General features: G+C 41.0%; 1 protein-coding gene across 6 annotated transcripts in view; it reads left to right on the forward strand.

Moving 5' to 3' along the window:
- The first annotated feature begins 102 nt into the window (after positions 1 to 102).
- The window catches only part of EVI5 (ecotropic viral integration site 5), a 72,015-nt gene continuing 53,469 nt past the window's right edge, over positions 103 to 18,648 (forward strand). For 3 of the 6 annotated variants that reach the window (XM_058808687.1, XM_058808691.1, XM_058808692.1), the window contains exons 1-3: positions 103 to 153; positions 12,099 to 12,328; positions 16,271 to 16,460. In XM_058808687.1, coding sequence (XP_058664670.1) covers positions 103 to 153; positions 12,099 to 12,328; positions 16,271 to 16,460 — 471 coding nt within the window. Of the gene's footprint in view, positions 154 to 1,415; positions 1,532 to 1,978; positions 2,078 to 11,791; positions 11,844 to 12,098; positions 12,329 to 16,270; positions 16,461 to 18,648 lie in introns of those variants that run through there. The other 3 variants (XM_058808688.1, XM_058808689.1, XM_058808690.1) reach the window with 3 other exon arrangements.

Below are 18,648 nucleotides of genomic sequence, written 5' to 3' on the forward strand. Positions count from 1 at the left end.
GATGGAGACCCCAGCTGGGTTTGTTAGCCCCACCCCAGCATCTCTTATAAATTCAGGGTGAAGGGCGCTTCTGGCTTTTTTTCCCTCTGGCTTTTGGTGGCAATGTTTGTTGGAAGGGTGACTGCTATTCATACACACCCTGAACACGTTAAGGTAAAAGCTAGTATTTTCAATGCTTTAATGAAGTACCTTTTATTCATGTCACGTTGATAGCGGGGAAAGCATTCCTTTAATGCTATTTCTCAATTTCTCTTGTATGTGGTATTTTGACTTAGATGTGTTCTGGAGAGCAAGGGATCAAGCAGGGGCTTTAGAGCAGTGACAAGTACTTATAAGTCTCTTGGACTGGCAAAACTGACGCTTGAGCATCTCCTGCAAGCAGGACAAACGCTCTCCCTGTTTGTCAGCAGAGGACTCAAGGCAGTAAGGCTGTTGTCTGTGACTGGACTGACCCTTGTGGTCACTTGTAGTAATTGTTTCGGATCTTTTTTGCTGTACTTGCAGGAGTGACAGCCTTATTTCAATGAAAAAAGTTTGGCTGAAGGCCTGGTGAAAGCCTAATATTGCTATTGCTGCATACTTTTTTTTCAAAGAATGTATTTCTGCATACTTAGCTATGAAGTAGTGTTGTAGAGTACAGTATGTATTCTGGTAGTGTTGGAATTAATTTAATAAATATTTTTAAATTAAAATTATTTATTAAAGGTCTTGTTAGAATTCTTCCAAATGAAAATTTCTGTATGGTTTAGTCTAGGAGTCTCTACTCACTGTGGAATGACAATGGCGAATGGGCTCATTATTAGATGGGGACATGCTCCGGGCAGACAGTGTCTCAACTGTTTGTGTAACCTAATCGGCATCTGGCTGAAACGTGTCAGACAAATGAGCCTAGGGACGGGCCCGTGTAGCCCGAGGCGGTGGCGCTCCCGGAGAGCGCGTTACCGTGCGCAGCTCCTAGCGCAGAGCCGGCGTTATGGAGATGCCCGGGCAGACACTCTGACCGCACCAAACCCGAGCAGGGGCCTCGCCTCGTGCGGCGGCGGCGCCGCGGTGGCTCCGAGCCGCTGCCGTGCGGAGCGAGTGCGGGCGGCGGGGACGCCGCGACCCGGGGCCCGGCTCAGGGCCGGGGCCGTGCGGAGGCGGCGGCGGCGACACAGCGGACGACCCGCACGCTGCGGAGCCGGCTCGCCGCCAGGCCTTCCAGCGTACGGCACCGGGAGCCCCGAGACCCGCAGGGAGAGCCGTGACACCGTCCGGGAGCAGCGCCGGTGGGTTCCCGCCGTTGGACCCGCGGGCTCCGGCCGCCCGCAGGCAGCACGGCGAGGCAGAGCCGCCGCCCGCCCCTCCCGGGGGGCCCGCGGAGCCGGGGCTGCCCCTCGCGGCGGCTGCGCGCCCAGTGCGCCTGCGCGCGGCGCGGACAGGGACGTGGCCCGCGAGCCGGGGCCGGCGGAGCGGCGCGCGGGGCTCGGCGGGGCGCGGACGCCGATGCCCGCACGCGCCGCCGCTTCCCGCCGCGGGCAGCGCTCCCAAGGTGAGGCGCGCCGGGCGCGCGGCCCCGCCGCGGGGGGCGGGGGGCGGCCGGGCCCGGGCGGGGCGCGGCGATCGCGGCCGCGCTGCGCCGTCCCCTCGGGCGGCGGCGGGGCCGAGCGGTGCCGGGGTAGCGCCGGCCGCCCCCGCCCGGGCCCTCCTGGTGCGGTGGGCGGCGGGGCGGGCGGCGCTGCCGGGCAGGGAGCGTCCGCGCCGGGCGGGGTGCGGAGAGGCCGCGCTGCGCGGCCCTGCCCGGCTCGGGGGCCGCGGGGCCGGCGTGTCCCGGCCCCTCCGCGCCCCGGCCCCGCGGGACACGGGTGGGCAGCGGGCACGGTGGAAGCGCCCCGAGGCACCGGCCGGGGGACGGGCCGCGGCTCGGCGAGCCTCCGGCGCCTCTGTCTGCAGAGGGCGAGTTCTGCCTTGGCTTATCGGCGGAACGCCGGGCCGGGAACCCGCGCGTCTGTCGTTCTTGAGCGAGATAATTTTCGGTTTTCAAAATAAATAACGATAACGCGTGCTGCATCAGCCTGAACGTGATTATATAATGAGGGTAAAAAGTCGATAATAATATTCTGGCTACTTACATATTCCAGGTTTAGTTCAGTTATGGCCGTGCTTCCATGTAACACCTGCTAATCGTCAGCATTGATAAAGCAGTTTTGTGGCAAAGGAGAAGTTGGCTTATACGATTTTCAATTTCCAGCGTGTGCTGCCATTAACACTGCCTGCATCAAAACATCGTACTCCATGTCAGTCTAGGATAGCTTTCTTTTGCAAAGATCACATGCAAAAGACGTAGAAAGGAGACACTAATACAGAGAAGGACAGATAATACTCTTTTTTGTTTTACTTCTCTCCAAATTATTTTCAAAGAAAATTTTTTTTAACTCACTTTGCTTCGTTTTCCTAAAGGAAATGGTAGTTGGATCTTGTTTGGTTTGCTGGTAGATAGCATTAAAATGTTTTTTTAAATGTGCCCATTTGTTTTTCTTCCCTTTCCCAGTGTGAGTTGACAGCTTTGATCACAGCTCTGTATTTATGCTTATAAAGATTTAAGGCTTATTTTGAAATGCATAGATATGAGTTCTTTCTCAAGTAAGGATTAGGAGAGGAAATAGAGACAGCCAGTGAAAGAAGGGCATGATCAGAAGGAAAGCACTCAGTATTATGAGTCAGCATTGCCTGAATTTTATCAAGTGGGCTGACAGCAGCTGTAGTGATTGTCACTGAGTGTCCATCCAGCCCCACAGTACTTTGAAGAGGAACAGATGTTTGGAGAAGAAAGCTTCAACAGAACAGCCCTACTTCCTTCCCATGTCTCTTCCTACACTCCCACAGGTTGAGGCTTAAGCACTTCTTGAGCTACAGCTAGTGGCTTGGATATTTTGTTTTGGTAATGTGGCTTTGTTTGGTTGGGTATTTTGGAATTGCTCTTCATATCTTGTCTTCTGTGGACTTGTTGAATTGCTTTGAACAAGTAAGCAGGAGGTGGTTAGAGTAGTTGAAGAGATAGGAGAAGAGCCCTTCTAGATTTATGGCGGAAGAAGGGATGGAGAAAGTGACATGCCTAAACAGTTAATGTCAGCTTATTTTCTGGGTAAGACTGATGGTAAACAGAGAAGTTTTAAAAATGGGAAGACAAGTCCTTTGTCATGAAAAAACTTTGCTTTCATGCGTACTTTGCTATTTCAAGGTTCAAATATCACAATTTGGAAGGAGGAAAACAGCTGAGTTGTGGGTTTGCATACTTAAGACTGTTTACCCTTTCTTACCCTTAAGTTTCCTTATCTTGTAGAAAAAAGAAATTCTAATGCTTAAGAAACAGACAGAATGTAACATTTGCATTTAATTTTAAGTGTCAAGTGCATAGTTTATAAGAAAAAAATTATTTTCTGGTTGATCCAAGAAATAATAATAAAAACTAACCCTGAGTTTATGAATGTTGCTTTCTAAACCAGCCTATACTTGCCTTGATTATGGACTCTTAATTCTTTTTTGTAGACCCAATTTAAAAAGTAACAATTTTAGAAAAGGCAGATAGTAAATATTATAGTAATATGTCATTTAAAGTAGTGAAATGGGTTCCCTGAAATTCTTGACTATGTTGCTGAAGTTTGTAGGTAGCATGCTGAATTCAGCCTTGTGCCCTCTGTGTTTGTGACACTGCCCATCACATGTTGTCGCGTTTGGGTTCCTTTAAGCTGGGAATACCGTCTTGCTTTCGTTGTAGTGATCTCTGCTCAAGTCTGTCCATTGCAGTGCATCCCTTCCTTCTCCAGCCAGTGGTGGTTGCATGGAATGGGGGGCTGGTGATGGATAGAGCCTGGGCCCTGCTCTGCCTCTGCTCATTGTACACATGGCTGTGATGTGGTTTTGTCGTGTGTGTGTGCACAGAAACAGTCTGCTCAGAGCAGCAGAAGTGATTTAGTGAATTGTCACTTTTCCATAATTAGTCTTAATGTCATCTAACTGCTGAGAACTCTGGAAACTATTCAGTTTAGCCATCCAGTGGTGTTTTGGGGACAGCCTAGGAAGTGTTGAGCCTGCTCTAGGGTGCAGGCAGTGGATCTCCTTTCAGTCACAATGACAGTGATGATGTTGACAGCCCGACTGTCAACTTTGTTTGCTAATTGTCTGTAGGAGTGATTCTCCCCAGTCCCAGTGAGGCAGCTGTATATTTGAAGTAAAATACTAGGGTGAGTCTTAATTCTAGACAAGAAGTAAGGTGGTGTGATAGAATGTCTGTGGACACCTATTTTGTCCTAATATCCTACTTAAAAAGCAGCCAAAAGCCATCATCAAATATCTTTTTGTTCTTTTGCCTGAACAAACCTTACCTGTCTCTGGTGAGTTATGTTACTTTATCATCTTGTCCAACCAGTATTGCTTTTGCTTCTATGGTTCAATCCTTTGAAAAAAAAAAAAAAGAAAGAAAAATCCAGACTTAGTATTTTGCTAGTAGGCTGTGTTCATGTATTCTGCCATATGGTAAGCTCTTGATCTTCCCAAACACCTGAGTTTTCTTATGGCCTATTGTCATGTCTAAATCTTAGTGATTCTTAACATAGCATTAAATATCTGTTTGATGACATCATAACATGATCTTAGAATTTTGACTCATCAGTATCTCATATTGCATTAACTGTGTATTTTTTTTCATTGTTTTAATCAGGCTGGCAGATGGGGTCAGTCTTTCAGTAGTGGATTGTTGTTGTCATAAATTACCCTGCACTTGTAGCTAAGAAGATGTTGGAGGATTTTACTGTTAATTTTTGTTATAGAAGGCTAAAACTATCAAATGTCACTTAAAATGGGTGTTAAAAAAGTTATTAGTTAGCCAAAACCTAACATTTTGAACATGTACTGTTGACATAACTATTGTGTAAAAGTTAGTTTTATGTGTCTCACTTTTCATGCATTCTTCTGGATTATGTGTAGCTCAAGCAGTAAACTACTTCCAGACATAGTAAAAAGAAATTCCAGCTTCTATGCTGTCTGAAACAGCCGAGCTAAAACTCAGTATTCATTGAGCAAATTTTTTTCTCCATTAGAATGCATTACTGGTGGAACTTTATGGGTTTAGCTGAAGTCTTAGTAAGTATTTCTCAGCCCTTTGGAGAAAGATTTGTGGTCAGTCTTTCTAAGCCAAGATTGCAAAAGCAAGTTTAAATTCCATGATGAGATGCGTTAAGTTAAAATGGACCTGGGATTTTTATGTGAACTTCTTGGTGTCAGGCTGGCACAAAAAACCATCTGTGTTTCATTGATCTCCTTTCGTTCTTCTCCTGTTTTGAAAGAAGTAAACAGGCCCTTGTTTGCAAATAAAAGTGCAGAAGTCAGTGGCCAACTAATCAGAACATAACTGACTTCATTTGATGATGAGCAGATACATCATTTCTCTGAAGAGCCATTTCCCTTTTCTTTATTAAATATCTAAGGAAAATTAGATTTCTCTGTGCTCAGAGAAGGCTGCTGGAGTGCTATTACAGGCTTGAATAGCATGGAGGGAGACCCTGCCACAGCACAAAAGCACACTGCTTCCAGTTATGCTCTAAGTGCTTGTGTAGGCAAGTCATGGCTATGGCAAGTAAATAGTGGGCAAAATTGAATATTACTGCAGGACCACAGATGTTGGCATGGATTGTGTTAAAAGAATTGACTACTGCTGTTTGCAGCTGTGTTTATATTTGCTCTGTTTACTGGATAGCTTGGACACCTTTCCTATGTGGAAATTACTAATTATTTATGCATCTCACTGCTGAAACTTTTACATTTTATTTCTTGTCTGTCAGCAGCTGCAGGTTACAATGAGTTGTAGTTCACAAGAAAGGCTGGCTACCAGTCAGTCATTTAGAAACTGTTTCACTTTGGAGTGTAACTGATAGAAAGGTGGCCTTTTAGCTGATCATTTGAAGGAGAGGAATATCCTGAAGGTGAGAGTCTCACCAACGTCTGTCATGTGTTTTTTTTTTTTCTTCTAGGAAGTACTTAATAAAGTTTTAAGTGTGACCATATTGCATGAGGGACATGCTTATATTAATTGGTTTCTCCATTAAGTCTTATTTAATACATCCCTTTGGGAAGGGAACTGTGCAGAGCCTGATAAATGAGAGATGAGCATTTTGGTTCTAACCTGCACATTATGTTTATCTGGTCTCTAAAAAGGAGCGTTAGACCTAGAAAATTCTTGAGCTGCTAGTATGTAAACCAAGTTGCATGGAATGGTAAGTTTTCATCAGATACTAAATCCTTTTAAACTTACCAATTGAACTGCTTGTAAATTTTGTATCCTTTTAAATGAAGAGTTGTGTTAAAAACATTGATTTTGATTAAGGGTCAGTGAATGTTTAAAAATAGGGCTCAGTTGTTTCTCACTTCCAAAATATGGACCTAAAGCTTTTAGTAAATTTAACTGCATTTGTGCACTTTTGTTTATTTCTGTCCTAATGCAGTGTAGATGCCAGACCTGCCTCCTTTCCAGGAGGAAGCTAGCCTCTGGGGAATGAGTAGGAAAGTAAAATCTGTAGAAAGGAGCTGTAATTATTAACATGTGTGCTTTGGAGTGTGTTACTCTTTTGTAAGGGCCTGATGATACTTGAACAGCAGTTAAATAATTGAGTTGCATTTTACTGAAAAGACAAAAATCCCTGAATCTTCCAATGTAATGCATAAGAAAACTTGACAAGGTTGATTTTACTTTAGCTGGTTAATCTGATTGTTGCCTCTGTTTTGTTAGCCAAGGGGATGGTCCTTCAAGTACATGTGTGAGCCATTGACATGCTGAACCTCAAATACAAAGAAATTTTGCATACTGAGGTCTAAAAGAACAAAGGAAGTTTTCTGTTAAAGATTTTTAGTGTTTTAGTGTAGTCCTTCAGTATTTTCTTTTGCAACTCTGAGGAGCTGTCAGCCACCTTGGGTACAAAAGCACTGTATCTGTTTATTTCCCCTTGAAAGAAGGCCTCAGTTTCTTGAAGGTTGTTACGTTCCTGTGTCAGATGTGAAACTTTTTTTTGCTAAAGGGCCATCTCTGGATGGACAGAAGGTAGTGTCAGCAAAAGCACTGTTGGTTTGTCTCCTCAGCACACTGGGACAATGCCTGACAGACTGTAAACCACATTGGACTGCAGAGGTAATGAAAAACCTTGAATTGTTCTTGGAAAGAAATGAAATTTAGTACAACTTGGTCAGTGATGGAAATGGTACTCATATGACTTTTAGCAATGGTTTCAACCTTTAGTGGATTGCTACAACATTTCTAATGAAGTTCCTTTTTAAAACCTCATAAATTAGTTGTAGATGTGAACTGCCCCTTTACCTTTCTCTGGGATCATCAAAACCCCATGACATGTTAGTCAGATGATGAATTTTAAAAATGATGCTACACTAACCTTTGATAGCCTAAATTTTATACAATCTAAAATGTTAGACTGCTTTATTTTTTTTGTTTCAGAAAGACTTGGAGAGCTAGTGTGTATCAAGTGAAATGGAAGCTAGGGAATGGTAGCCGTGATATTCCTACTATTGTTAGGTTAAATCACAAGAAAAATCAGGAATATGAGCATAAGTGAGGACTTCTCACTCATGCTTTGGCAGAAATCAGTTATGAATTTTTATTGTAAAAGACGCAAATAAAGCTTATAGTGAATCCATGTTTGAGCCCTCAATTAGGGTTTTAGCTTGTAAGGGAACATGATTGCTGGCTGACTCACCAGCTACATCTCCTGCATGTGTCATTGACTGAGTTGGTTTAATTTGTTCTACACATATTAAAATGCTATTAACTTGGAGCAGGAAGGAGACTGGGTCTATGGAATGCTATAAAACTGGCTTGAAACCACATATACAGTTTCAGACCCAATTATGTCAGACTTCTTTTTGTATGTAGTGTGGAGATTGCTTCCAGTATTCTGGAAGTTCCCATTTCTTTCTCTTTTCATGAAGAGAAGAAATCATTGAAACAAATGATACATACAGTAGTGTTTGTGTGGGGCTTGCAGTTATTTTTGCTTTGTCATGTGGTTAGAATAATTGAGACAGTATTTCAAGATATCTGTAATCCTGTGGGTAATCAAGATATCAAGATATAATTGTTTGATACAAATGTTCCTCAGGGAAATGCAGGAAAAAGGTAGTAAGCAAATTCAACATGTACAGTGAAATACCTTTTTAAAAGAAATCTAAATAGACCTTTTTCAAAAAAACAGATTTTGTCTGGCAAATACAAGGAGTGCTATCATAATTAGGCTTTCTGAAAGGTGATGCACATTACCTGAGTATTCTCAGGGAAAGAGGCTTATACGTTTGTGTGTAATGTGGAATGTTGCAGTCTACCTTTAGCTGGCCTTACTTAAAATATTTCATATGCAGCCTCATTGCAGTGTTCCTTTGAGTAATTTGGAAAACTAAACACAGTATTGTATTCCTCTTGGTAATAAAGCCCTGTAATCATCAGCTAATTAAGGATACTAAACATAAAGTTGAGATACTGAATTTTATATATTTTAGTTGGCATATATATATACCACATATGCATCTGTGTTTAGTATCAATGTGAACATTTATTATCTTTGCAGTATCTTAGAGGATATAGCAGACAGGTCTGTGTCTTGCCTGATTGACTTATCAGGTGGCTGAGAGTTGCTGGTAGTTCTGTTTTCCCAGTGGAAACTGTGTAAGAGTACAGAGTCTTTGGTAATTAAGTCTTGTCCCCCCCCCCATCGTTTTAAAGATCAAAGTGTTCAAATTCAAAGTTCACACCTTTCTTTAGGAGGGATCTGCATGACCTTAGGCAGGCACAAGCCAATGAATAGTTCCTGTGCTCTGGGTTCCTTGGGAAGCTGGGAGCAGTGTAGCTGTTAATAGGATTGGGAGCCTGAGTGAGTGCCTGCTTTGGAACTGGGAGATACCTGCTCAGTTCCATGTGTCCTGCACAGGGTAAGGAAGGATCTGCTTGTCTCCAGATCTAGCCAACTTCAAGGGAAGGAGTTGGTGTCCCAAGAGTGGGCTGGAAGTGGCATTTTTGTTCAGAATTTAGGATAAATTGGCAGGTTCTTGAGTGACCCCCCTCCAGAGAAAACACATGTTTTTACAATTGGTTGATTCTATTTTTGATCACACATCAATAATAATTAGTAATAGCTTGAGCATCCTGATGGTGTTCTTGGTTTGGCATACATCCCAGCCAATGTAGGTTACCTTTGTACTCTTTAAAGCTAACTTGGATTTCAGCATCCAAAGAATGCTGGGAATAAGAAGGAAACCAATTCTCTTTGCAGAGTTGCAAAAGTGGCTGAGGTGAGTTGGGCAAAGAATGCTGTTCAGTGGGGACTCCCAGCCTGGCTGGTCAGCTGAGCGGGGATGGAGAGCTTGCCTAGGTCTGGGAGGTGTTGGGACTCAGGAGTGGTCTGGGTCGAGCTCTGTGTGTGTCAGTGGTTTCAGATAGCTGGCTAGAAATAGTTTTGGGGTACCAATTCTCTGATACATTCTGATGCACCTCTCAGCTGCCCTGAGAAGCAGTATTGTTAGGCACGTTGCTTTGACTGACTTAACTGCTGCCTTGTGTGGTGTTCTTGGCCGTATATTTTTTATATTCTTTATATTCTTCACACAATTGGCTTCTTAACACTTTTGAGTTAATTTTAATGCCCAGTGATGTGTTAGCGAATGAATGCTAGCAAGATTCTTGATTTCTGTCCCTAAACCACCCCTGCTTCAGTTGTCTTACTGTACAGTATAAGCCTCATCATTTATAGGCCAGATTGACCTTGAATTTTGTTTTATGCCTTAAGTCTTTCCAGTTGCTTTACTTTGTGAAAAGAGAAAAATTGGGTGTATGGGTTTTTTCCTGTTTGCACCACATAGGGTATTACTCAAAATCATTGCTTTTCTAATCCTTATACCTAAGATTCTTAGAGCTGTGACTCCTAAAGCCTGCTGTGTATGGCAGTCATTTTACTGTGTTAAGATTGGCCCTGGTTCTGCCAGCATTTATTTTTGGAATTACTTGTGATATTTTAAGCAGTTTAAAGCCTTTGAGAAAATAATCAGTCTTAAGTGAGATGGGTTACCTTCATTATAATGTGATTTTATTCAAAGTGAAACAGCAGTAATTTATCCTTTCATAGCAATAGTGAATAAAGGATATAGACTGAGTGAAATATTAATGCATGTATTAAACTTTGAATTTTGAAACCTCTACTAATTTTCATTCCTTTCTTTTATAAAAGATGGTGTCAAATGCTAGTGTTGGAAGCAATTTTTTTCCAAGATTATATTTAAAAGATATGTGTTGGGATCTTTGTGTTATGGGTTGTTGCAGATTTTTTTTTCCTTTTTTTCTTCTTTTTATATACCTGACTTTTGCTGTCCAACAGTGACAAGAACCAACCGGAACCTTTCTGATGCTTATGTTGGTATCTTACTATCCCCACCTGTGGTTTGCATCCCTGCCTCTGAAGACTTCCAGCAAAATTTGATACCATTTTCAGAATGAATGCTAATAAGCATATGGAAATTGGAAATTTCTCCTAGTCTTCTAGGAGAGCTCTTAGGTGTCATGTTGTTGATGGAGAGTAAGTGGGAAGGTTGATTACCACTTGTTTGGGTTTGGCCTGTGTTGTTCTGCTTGTTTTCTGAAGGCATTCAGTGGGTCTTCTTTTTGATATGAAGTGAAAATAAAATACTGATGGATTTGATTGACAGGAAAGTTCTTTGTAGCATTGTATCCAAATAAAAGCTTTTGTTTCAGCAATCAGTTACTAAGTCTATATGTTGTGCTTCAGATAAATGCACAGTGTGATGAGATGGAGTGTTTTATTTCAGTTGAAATTTTCCTTTAATTAGATTCTATTGGAGGATCTTGGGAAGAGATTTTTCTTCCCTGTAGCTCAGTGTCTTTAGTATCTTAGTAATTATTTATAGGCTGTACTGCAGAATTCTTTGTGGCATTGAGTAATTCAGTGTTTTGAGGAAATCAGCAAAGTTCAAAATAAATAGTTACCAGCAATACCACTTCAGTTCCTCTTCAGCCTTGGTTTTGCCAAGTTTTAACATTTGCTAGGCAGCTGACTCTTCCTTTGAGGTGCACCTGGATTTCCTCTCAGTTGGGCTGGGGAGGGATTAAACTCTTGAGTTACTTTGTGTCAAAGCCTCATATTTTCAGATGCTGAAGGGAAGCTCTAGTGAGGGATTCACTGGAAGATGCCTCCAACAGCTGCTCTTTTGTTCTTTGCACTGGTCAAGAAGTAGCAGCAGATAATGGTCAGCACCAGTTAACCTTTGCTTTCCCAGGCCCACTGCTTTCCTGACTCTAGCAGCACCTCTTGCTTTTTCCCCAAAACCTGGGGTCTGTCCAGGCACGGTGAGACTGGGGATCAAGGGCACTTGGTGTAGAAGTGACCTGAAGAGAAAGTGAGGAGAGAAAAGAGGCAGCAGTGTGATGCCTTACTGTGAGACTTTGAGCTGTTGTAGATTTATGGGCATAGATTCTTGGTGACTGTATCCTGCACACTGGCAATGCTAGAGGGTTCTTGGTGTACATCAGAAATGTGGCAGCCCTGCTCCTTGTCCTGGCACTTTAGGGTTCAGTGAAGGTGAGCAGTGGGTGGTCTGGGCGGTTACACTGATATTCTGCTTCAGTGTCAATCAGTAAAGTAGTTGATTGTTTCTATATCTATATTTCTACAGTTTCTGTGCCATTATTTTAGTTTATCGAGATGTTTTAAAATAAGCTTTTATTTCTATTTATTTTTATAATGGAAAGTCGGAGCTGATCCTGGATCCTGTGGTATTTCTGTACTGCAGAGATGAGCTCTGTGAGTATACATCAGGAGTTTCTCGGGGTTTGTCTTTGTGGATTAGCAACATACTTGCATGTTCCTTCTATAATACTGTATTGCTGGTGATGCTTGTGTGACTTCTGACAGCCTTGGGCTCCTGGAGAAATAAATAATCTCGGTGTTGCTTTGTGCCTATTGTATATTTTTTCCTCTGTTGGATGCAGCAGGTTTGCTGGAAAAAAGGAGTTTAAAAAGGACAACTTTTGCATCCTGTTCTTTGTGTCGATGCAGGTGGCGACAGACAAGGTTGCAGGCAAGCTGAGCTCCACTCTCTCATGGGTGAAGAACACGGTGTCGCACACAGTCAGTCAAATGGCCAGCCAGGTGGCGAGTCCATCTGCCTCCCTCCACACCACATCCCCCTCCACCACTCTGTCCACACCTGCCCTCTCACCATCCTCACCGACACAGCTCAGCCCTGACGACTTGGAATTACTGGCTAAACTTGAGGAGCAGAACAGGTGAATGGAAAACTTTTTGCTTTTCGAAGTACAGTAATGAGACTAAAATTGGTTTGTTGCAATTGTAGCATAGAGGCTGTTAAAGGGGAATTAGTTAAAAATTTCATGGCACTGGACTTCAATTTGAAAGCCCAAAGGTTTAAGAATTTGTATTTTTGTGCTGTGTTTTTACAAGTTGTTTTTGCGAAACTCTAGAAGGTTTTTTCTCTACTGTTTTTACAGGAGTGTTTATAGCTGCCTCTAACAGTAAGAAATTATACTATGATTTTTAAAGCATCCAATTGAAAGTAAAGTATCCCAAGGATGAGACTCGTGTAAAACCTTCTTACCTTCTAAAATCATAACTATAATTTCTATGAATTTCTTGAAATCTTAAATCTTTCTCAATTCTTCAATTCTTTTTTTTCCCCACTTTTATCCAGTTCTTGTTTCAGCTACATAACTTGCTATGTAGATAGATAGAACCATGTTCAGCCACCTTCTTGCTGTTACACTAGTGGTGCCTGATGCATAATAGCTTAAATTAATTAAAAGTTAATTCCTGATCAGTTTTTTTGTGTCCATCTTGCCTTTGTATGTATAGAAACAGTTTTCATGGTAGTCTTTCCATGTGCCTATTTATCTGCACAATTGAAGATGCAACTTTCAGGTGGATCAGTTGCTCTTGATGTGCACAGTGATGCAAATTCAAAGATCACTCCGAAATGAAATTGGACTGTAGAATTTCGTAATGCTGAATTTCCAGAAGCCATACTCATTTGCACTTTTGAGGCAGGACTCCTAAGTCATCTGTCCTTTTGCAAAATCTGGTTATATTTGACAAGTATGTTTCAGTAATTTTTTGAGAGGTTGGCTGTTAACAACTTGACCTCCAAGTAGATTTTTAGATTTGGCAGTTAGCTGCAGGGCTTTGTTACCTACTGGAGATGGCTATCCTTGAGCTGTAGTGAAGGTTTGATAATTTAGCTCAAACTAGCTTCTGTTCCAGCTTCTATGAGAGTGCTGGCCTTCGCACTGAAGCAGTTGAGGTACTCTCTTTTTGATTGGTTTGGGTTTTCTCTGGAGGCTTTTTGCTTTTGGTTTTTTTGGTTGGTTGGTGGGTTTGGGGAGAGGAGGTTTTTTGTGTGGTTTTCTTTGGTTGTCGTTTTTTTTGTGTGTGTTTTTTGTTTTTTTTAAATATTCTTATTCTTAGTTGGGAGGGGTTGTTTGGTTTGGGGTTTTGTTTTCGTTGGTTTGTTTATTTGTTTGGTTTTTTCCTTGCTGAGTCACTTCTGAGGGTAGTAACTTTCAGTGGAGGAAGCAAGTAACTGGGGGGAGGAGAGGCAATGCCTGTGTGTCACCAGGCATGTCTTCTCCCATGTCTGCATTCTGCAGCCTAATAGCACCACAATTTTAAGGGAATTTGATACATCTGTCCAAATTTTGACAATAGAAGGAAGCTTCTAGAACCACATCATACACTCTTCCTTGTCTTCAAAGATGAACTCCATTTAATTTTTGCTGTGCAAATGAAAAATTATCAAAAGAAGCAGAAAAATGGTTAAATAGCGCTTTTTTTAGAAAGCTAATCTGCATTTAATCTGAGGCTTTCTAGTCTGTTCATGACTGGAGCAACTAACTTGTATTTGAAAAGCAAACTGTTCTTTGGACTGCTTATCTATGTTGGAATGTAATGTCTTTACATCTAGAGCCTTCTCATTAAGGCCTGCAGTCAGACTGCCTGGCTTGTTGAAAGCAGAACGTGAGTTTGGGCTTTCTGTCTCCAGTCAGCTTTCTTCATTTAGTAAGTAAACTAGCCAATCTTGTCTGGTTTTATCTCCTTTTAGCCAGACTTGTTAGTCCCACACTAGTCTTGTGTGTGAATTCTGTTTGGAGCCTGCCCTATCCAGCCTGTCCTTGCTGGTGAGGTACTGCCCTTTAGTACTGAAATTCGATGCTCTTTGCTGGCTGCGCTGTAGTTTCAGAGCAGTTTGCATCTGCAGTTTAGCACAGTGGCACTTTGTTGACAATTGTACTCTGTTCACAGGGAACCATTCTTTCTTCTTGCTGGAAGAATTGCTGCTGTGACTGTTTGTAAAGGTTTTGGGTTTTTTGTGAGCTTTTTTGTCAGAAGGAGAATATGAATTAGGTAATAGTTAGAAAAGGGAAGAACTCAAATTGTTTCAAGCTATGTCTTGTAGCATTCTGTAATCTAATTATACTGAAAGTCCCCACAGAATAAAGAGGAAGCTCAGTCCAGAGTCCTGGTGGAACAGTTTGGCATTAGTAAATCATTTATAAAGTTTTAAATGAAAGAAAACAGTGACTAAACGTCACAGAACTTGCGACTTACTGTGAACAGAACTTCCTGTTTTCAAATCTAAGGACAATGAGTTTATCCAGGTAAGGTCTAATTACAGAAATTTGGTATAACTTTTACAGAAACCTGTGAAAACTGGAAGTGTCTCATTAGAACTTTGTTTTTATAATCTTAATGTTTATTCTATGCTTTTTCCTCTGTGATTACTTTGAATTTGGTTTTGAGTCATTGTCTTGGATTGAGAGAATTTCAAACTAGTTTTTCATTATGGATCAGTATAGGCCAGGTTTCTAAACATTTGAAGTGGATTTTTAAAGTATTTTCTTTAAAACTAGATTTTATGCATTCCATTAATAAATGGAAAATTATTTGAATTTTTTAAATAAAATCCCAAAGGAAAATTTGTCTTGAAAAGTTTTTTCCTTTTTTTTTTACCATTTAACTCTTTTCCAAACAAAATACTGCTGCAGAAACTGTGCTATATATCTTAATGAGTCAAATTACTTTTTCCCTTGCTTTCATAAACACCAGTAGGTGAAAGCTGAGAACATGGAAAGCTAGTATAAATAATTTCATTGTAGCAGAGAGCTTAAATATTGTAGGTATTTCTGAGATTTCTGTACCATCTCAGATACAATATCCTTTGGGCTACCATTTGTTCAATATCTAAAACATAACCTGACCTTGCTGAAATGCTGGGGGAATAACTTTTGTACTAATTTTTGAAAAATTATTAAACCACATGGCTCTGATTTTGGATTTCTTAGAAGTTAAAGCACAAATGAAACTCATGGTATAGTGACACACTTCCAAGTTATTCTGAGTCCTTGCTCTTAACTAACACATGGTCCAAAAAATTTCCCCTGCTTGTGGGACTCGATGTTAGTGGAGGATAAACAAAGCATTGCCTTCTTGCCAAGTCCATGGCCACAGCAAGCAGCTCACAGGGAGGTCTCGTCAGGAACTTGTCTGGCACTTGACACACCTTTGTTTGTACTTTGCTGCTGGGCAGCCCCAGAGGGTCTCACGTTTGGCACATTTATTAGCTCCACTAATTGTGTTGCCTGTCCTTGGGCTGCAGGTCTGGGATTTCTCCCGTGCCTTTATAAAACACTGTGTTGATTTGTGAACAGTCGTCAGCAAGCATCAGTTGTTTTAAAATTGCTTCATAGGTTTTAATTGTTCTGTTTTTATTTATACTGTGAATTTTCAAAAAGTGTAATCAGGTAGACTTACAGGAGGTTAATTTTTTGTCTTTTAAATGACTATTTTTTAAGTTCTGTGACATTTGATGTTATTATTGAGGATATTTAACTTCCTTAGATTTTCTTTGTCAGTCTGATGTATGACAGCTGTGGGTGACATTTTTATCTGTTTCTTAAAATGCTGCAGTGTGAACTGTTCTATCTGCAGATTTACTTGAGATCTCAAGAGAAAGGGGTAACATTGAACAGTTCTTTTCACATTTAGTCCAAATGAATGCTGGTGAAACTGTTTCACTGAACGTCTGGGTGCGTTCTTTGTCAAGAAAACAATTAATAGTGCCATCCTTTGATTAGAAGAACTTGAATTTGGAAACAATTAATAGTGCCATCCTTTGATTAGAAGAACTTGAATTTGGTTTTTGTGTGCTTTCTTTGCAGACTTTTGGAAACAGATAGCAAATCCTTACGATCAGTAAATGGGTCAAGAAGAAATAGTGGATCTTCCCTTGTATCTAGTTCATCAGCTTCTAGCAATCTCAGCCATCTTGAAGAAGACTCGTGGATCCTGTGGGGGCGGATTGTGAATGAATGGGAAGATGTACGGAAAAAGAAAGAAAAGCAAGTTAAGGTAGTTGGAAACTAGTTTTTGGATTTATTTTTAATGTGATATAAGTGATACTGTTTTATATTTGTGATGGGCTTGTTCTTTTAAAATTAATATGTAATACAAACTTCCAATTGAGTCTTTCTATGCCTAAGCCTTGGTGCTTCCTTTGTAACCTTCCTATGTGCTGTCACCCAGCAAATGTCTCCTGCTGAAAACCAGATGCATTTACCGTATCTTGAATACTAAAGCTTTCAGTTTACCTCTGATGAGAGATTTCCATGAATGCAGGGATGATTGTCTTCATGTTTCCAAAAATGGAATTACTGAAGATCAGCAGAAGGGCATCTGATAGCTTGATGCTCTGATTCCGTATGTGTATGTTGTGCTGCCAGATACTGAGCAGCTCTCTTTAAAGCATTTTTAATAGGGGAGCTGATAAATCTTCTCCAGGGCTACAATGAGTTTAGATTTTGTGCTTGCCAAGTATGTTGACCCCAGAGATGACCTTAGGCAGACGAACACATAGTTTCTAAATTCTGGATGGATTGGATGAACTTTGTCCAGTGTGTCCAGTCTGGGTTAGTTGTGGTCATGTACAGAAGTGGGGTTCAATCACACTTTAAATTCAAACCAAAAAGCATTTAGTGCATTTGAACATATCCACGTTTCAGTGGCAGCAAGCAGAACAGCGTGGGATTTTTTTGTTAGCAGCAAGCCTGTTCTGCTTTGGTTCTTTATTGGCTGTAGTCTGCAGTTTTATGTGCAGAATACAAATGTGTCAGGGTCTTTTGAACAGTTTGAAATGTGTGTCTATGAATAGGTTGTGGGAAGGCAGAACAATGGGCTAAAGTAAAGTATCTTTTGTATGGAGCAGTTGTGAAGAGAACATGACTTGAGAGAGGAAACAAGGGAAGAAAATGAACTAAAGATTTCCTGCTTGCATAGGGAAAGCAGTTTCTGGAGAGGTGTTCCAAAAGGCCGTGAAAAGAAGGCCACAGGAATCTGGCAAGAGAAAGTAAAAGTGAGGTGGTAATAAGATCTGGTCAGTTAGAATTTGTTTGAACATTTTCAAGTGTCACTTGTTTTTACAGCTGCCCAAGTACAATTTGAGGAGTATTTGACTAACTTTCAGGGAATATGTAATAATATTGCTGACTAATATAGTGAAAACTAGCCATGGTTTCATTTGCTGTTAAATAATGCTCAGTATTTTTTTGTTGAAAGTGAACCTTAACTGTGAGTCTGTATTTATGATGGAATATCAGAACATCCACATCTGTTCCCTGATTGTGCCAATAGGTAAATAGGTAGCAGCATAGGTATCTTTTTGTCCTGGCTGTAAAACCTGGTCTTTGGTTGTCAGAAATCTGGTAAGTTTTTACGTTTTAGGCATAAGTGTCTATGCCTTCCTCCAAAGATGATGTGTTCCATCCTTTACATCTCTCAATTCACTTCAGAACTTGTTTCTTGTTTATGGAGCACTTCTGAAGGATGACTCAAGTCCTGCTGTTCAGTTCACATGGCATGGCCAGTAGATGTGTTTCCTGCTGTTCCTTTTAGGAAAGTTGGAGGGGTTAACTCTATTATTCTGTCAAGGAGGTACATTAACGAGGCATTAGCCAGAAGTTTCTTTCTTTATTAGTGCTCTTGAGGCTTTAGATGGCTGATGTACAATACAGTTGTGTTGTGGCAAAGATACAGTTGTGTAAGGCTGATGTGTTAGGGTTCTTGTCTTAGATTGGCATTCTTTTAGGAAAAACACCTTGGTGTTATGTTGTAGACAGGAGAAATAGTTGGAGTGACATTACTATGGTGTTTCTGAGGAAGGATGGATTGAGAGCTTAGGGATGTTGACAAATGGAGATCAGTGATGCAAAACTCCCGCAGCAGAGTTTGAGCTTAAGAAAAACAAAACTTGAAAGGAAGAGTCTCTTTGAAAGTTATCAGTGTTGCATGAATTAATTGTAACATTGGAGAAGTAGGAGAAAAATGTGAAACAAACAGGAAGAAGAGGAAGCTTTGCAGAATAGGAGGTTACTCTAGCTTCAGAATAAATAATAATGAAATAAATTAGCCTTTAGGAGACTGAATACTTGATAAGAATTCTTAAAGTAAAAAAGTTATTAAGGTACAAAAAGGAAATAGTCTTGAAGAGACAATTTTCTAGGTCAGACTGATTCTAGGTGCAGAGCATACCACCAAGAGACTG

This window comes from Ammospiza caudacuta, chromosome 7 (assembly GCF_027887145.1).
Source record: "Ammospiza caudacuta isolate bAmmCau1 chromosome 7, bAmmCau1.pri, whole genome shotgun sequence".
In the NCBI taxonomy this organism is placed as follows: domain Eukaryota; kingdom Metazoa; phylum Chordata; class Aves; order Passeriformes; family Passerellidae; genus Ammospiza; species Ammospiza caudacuta.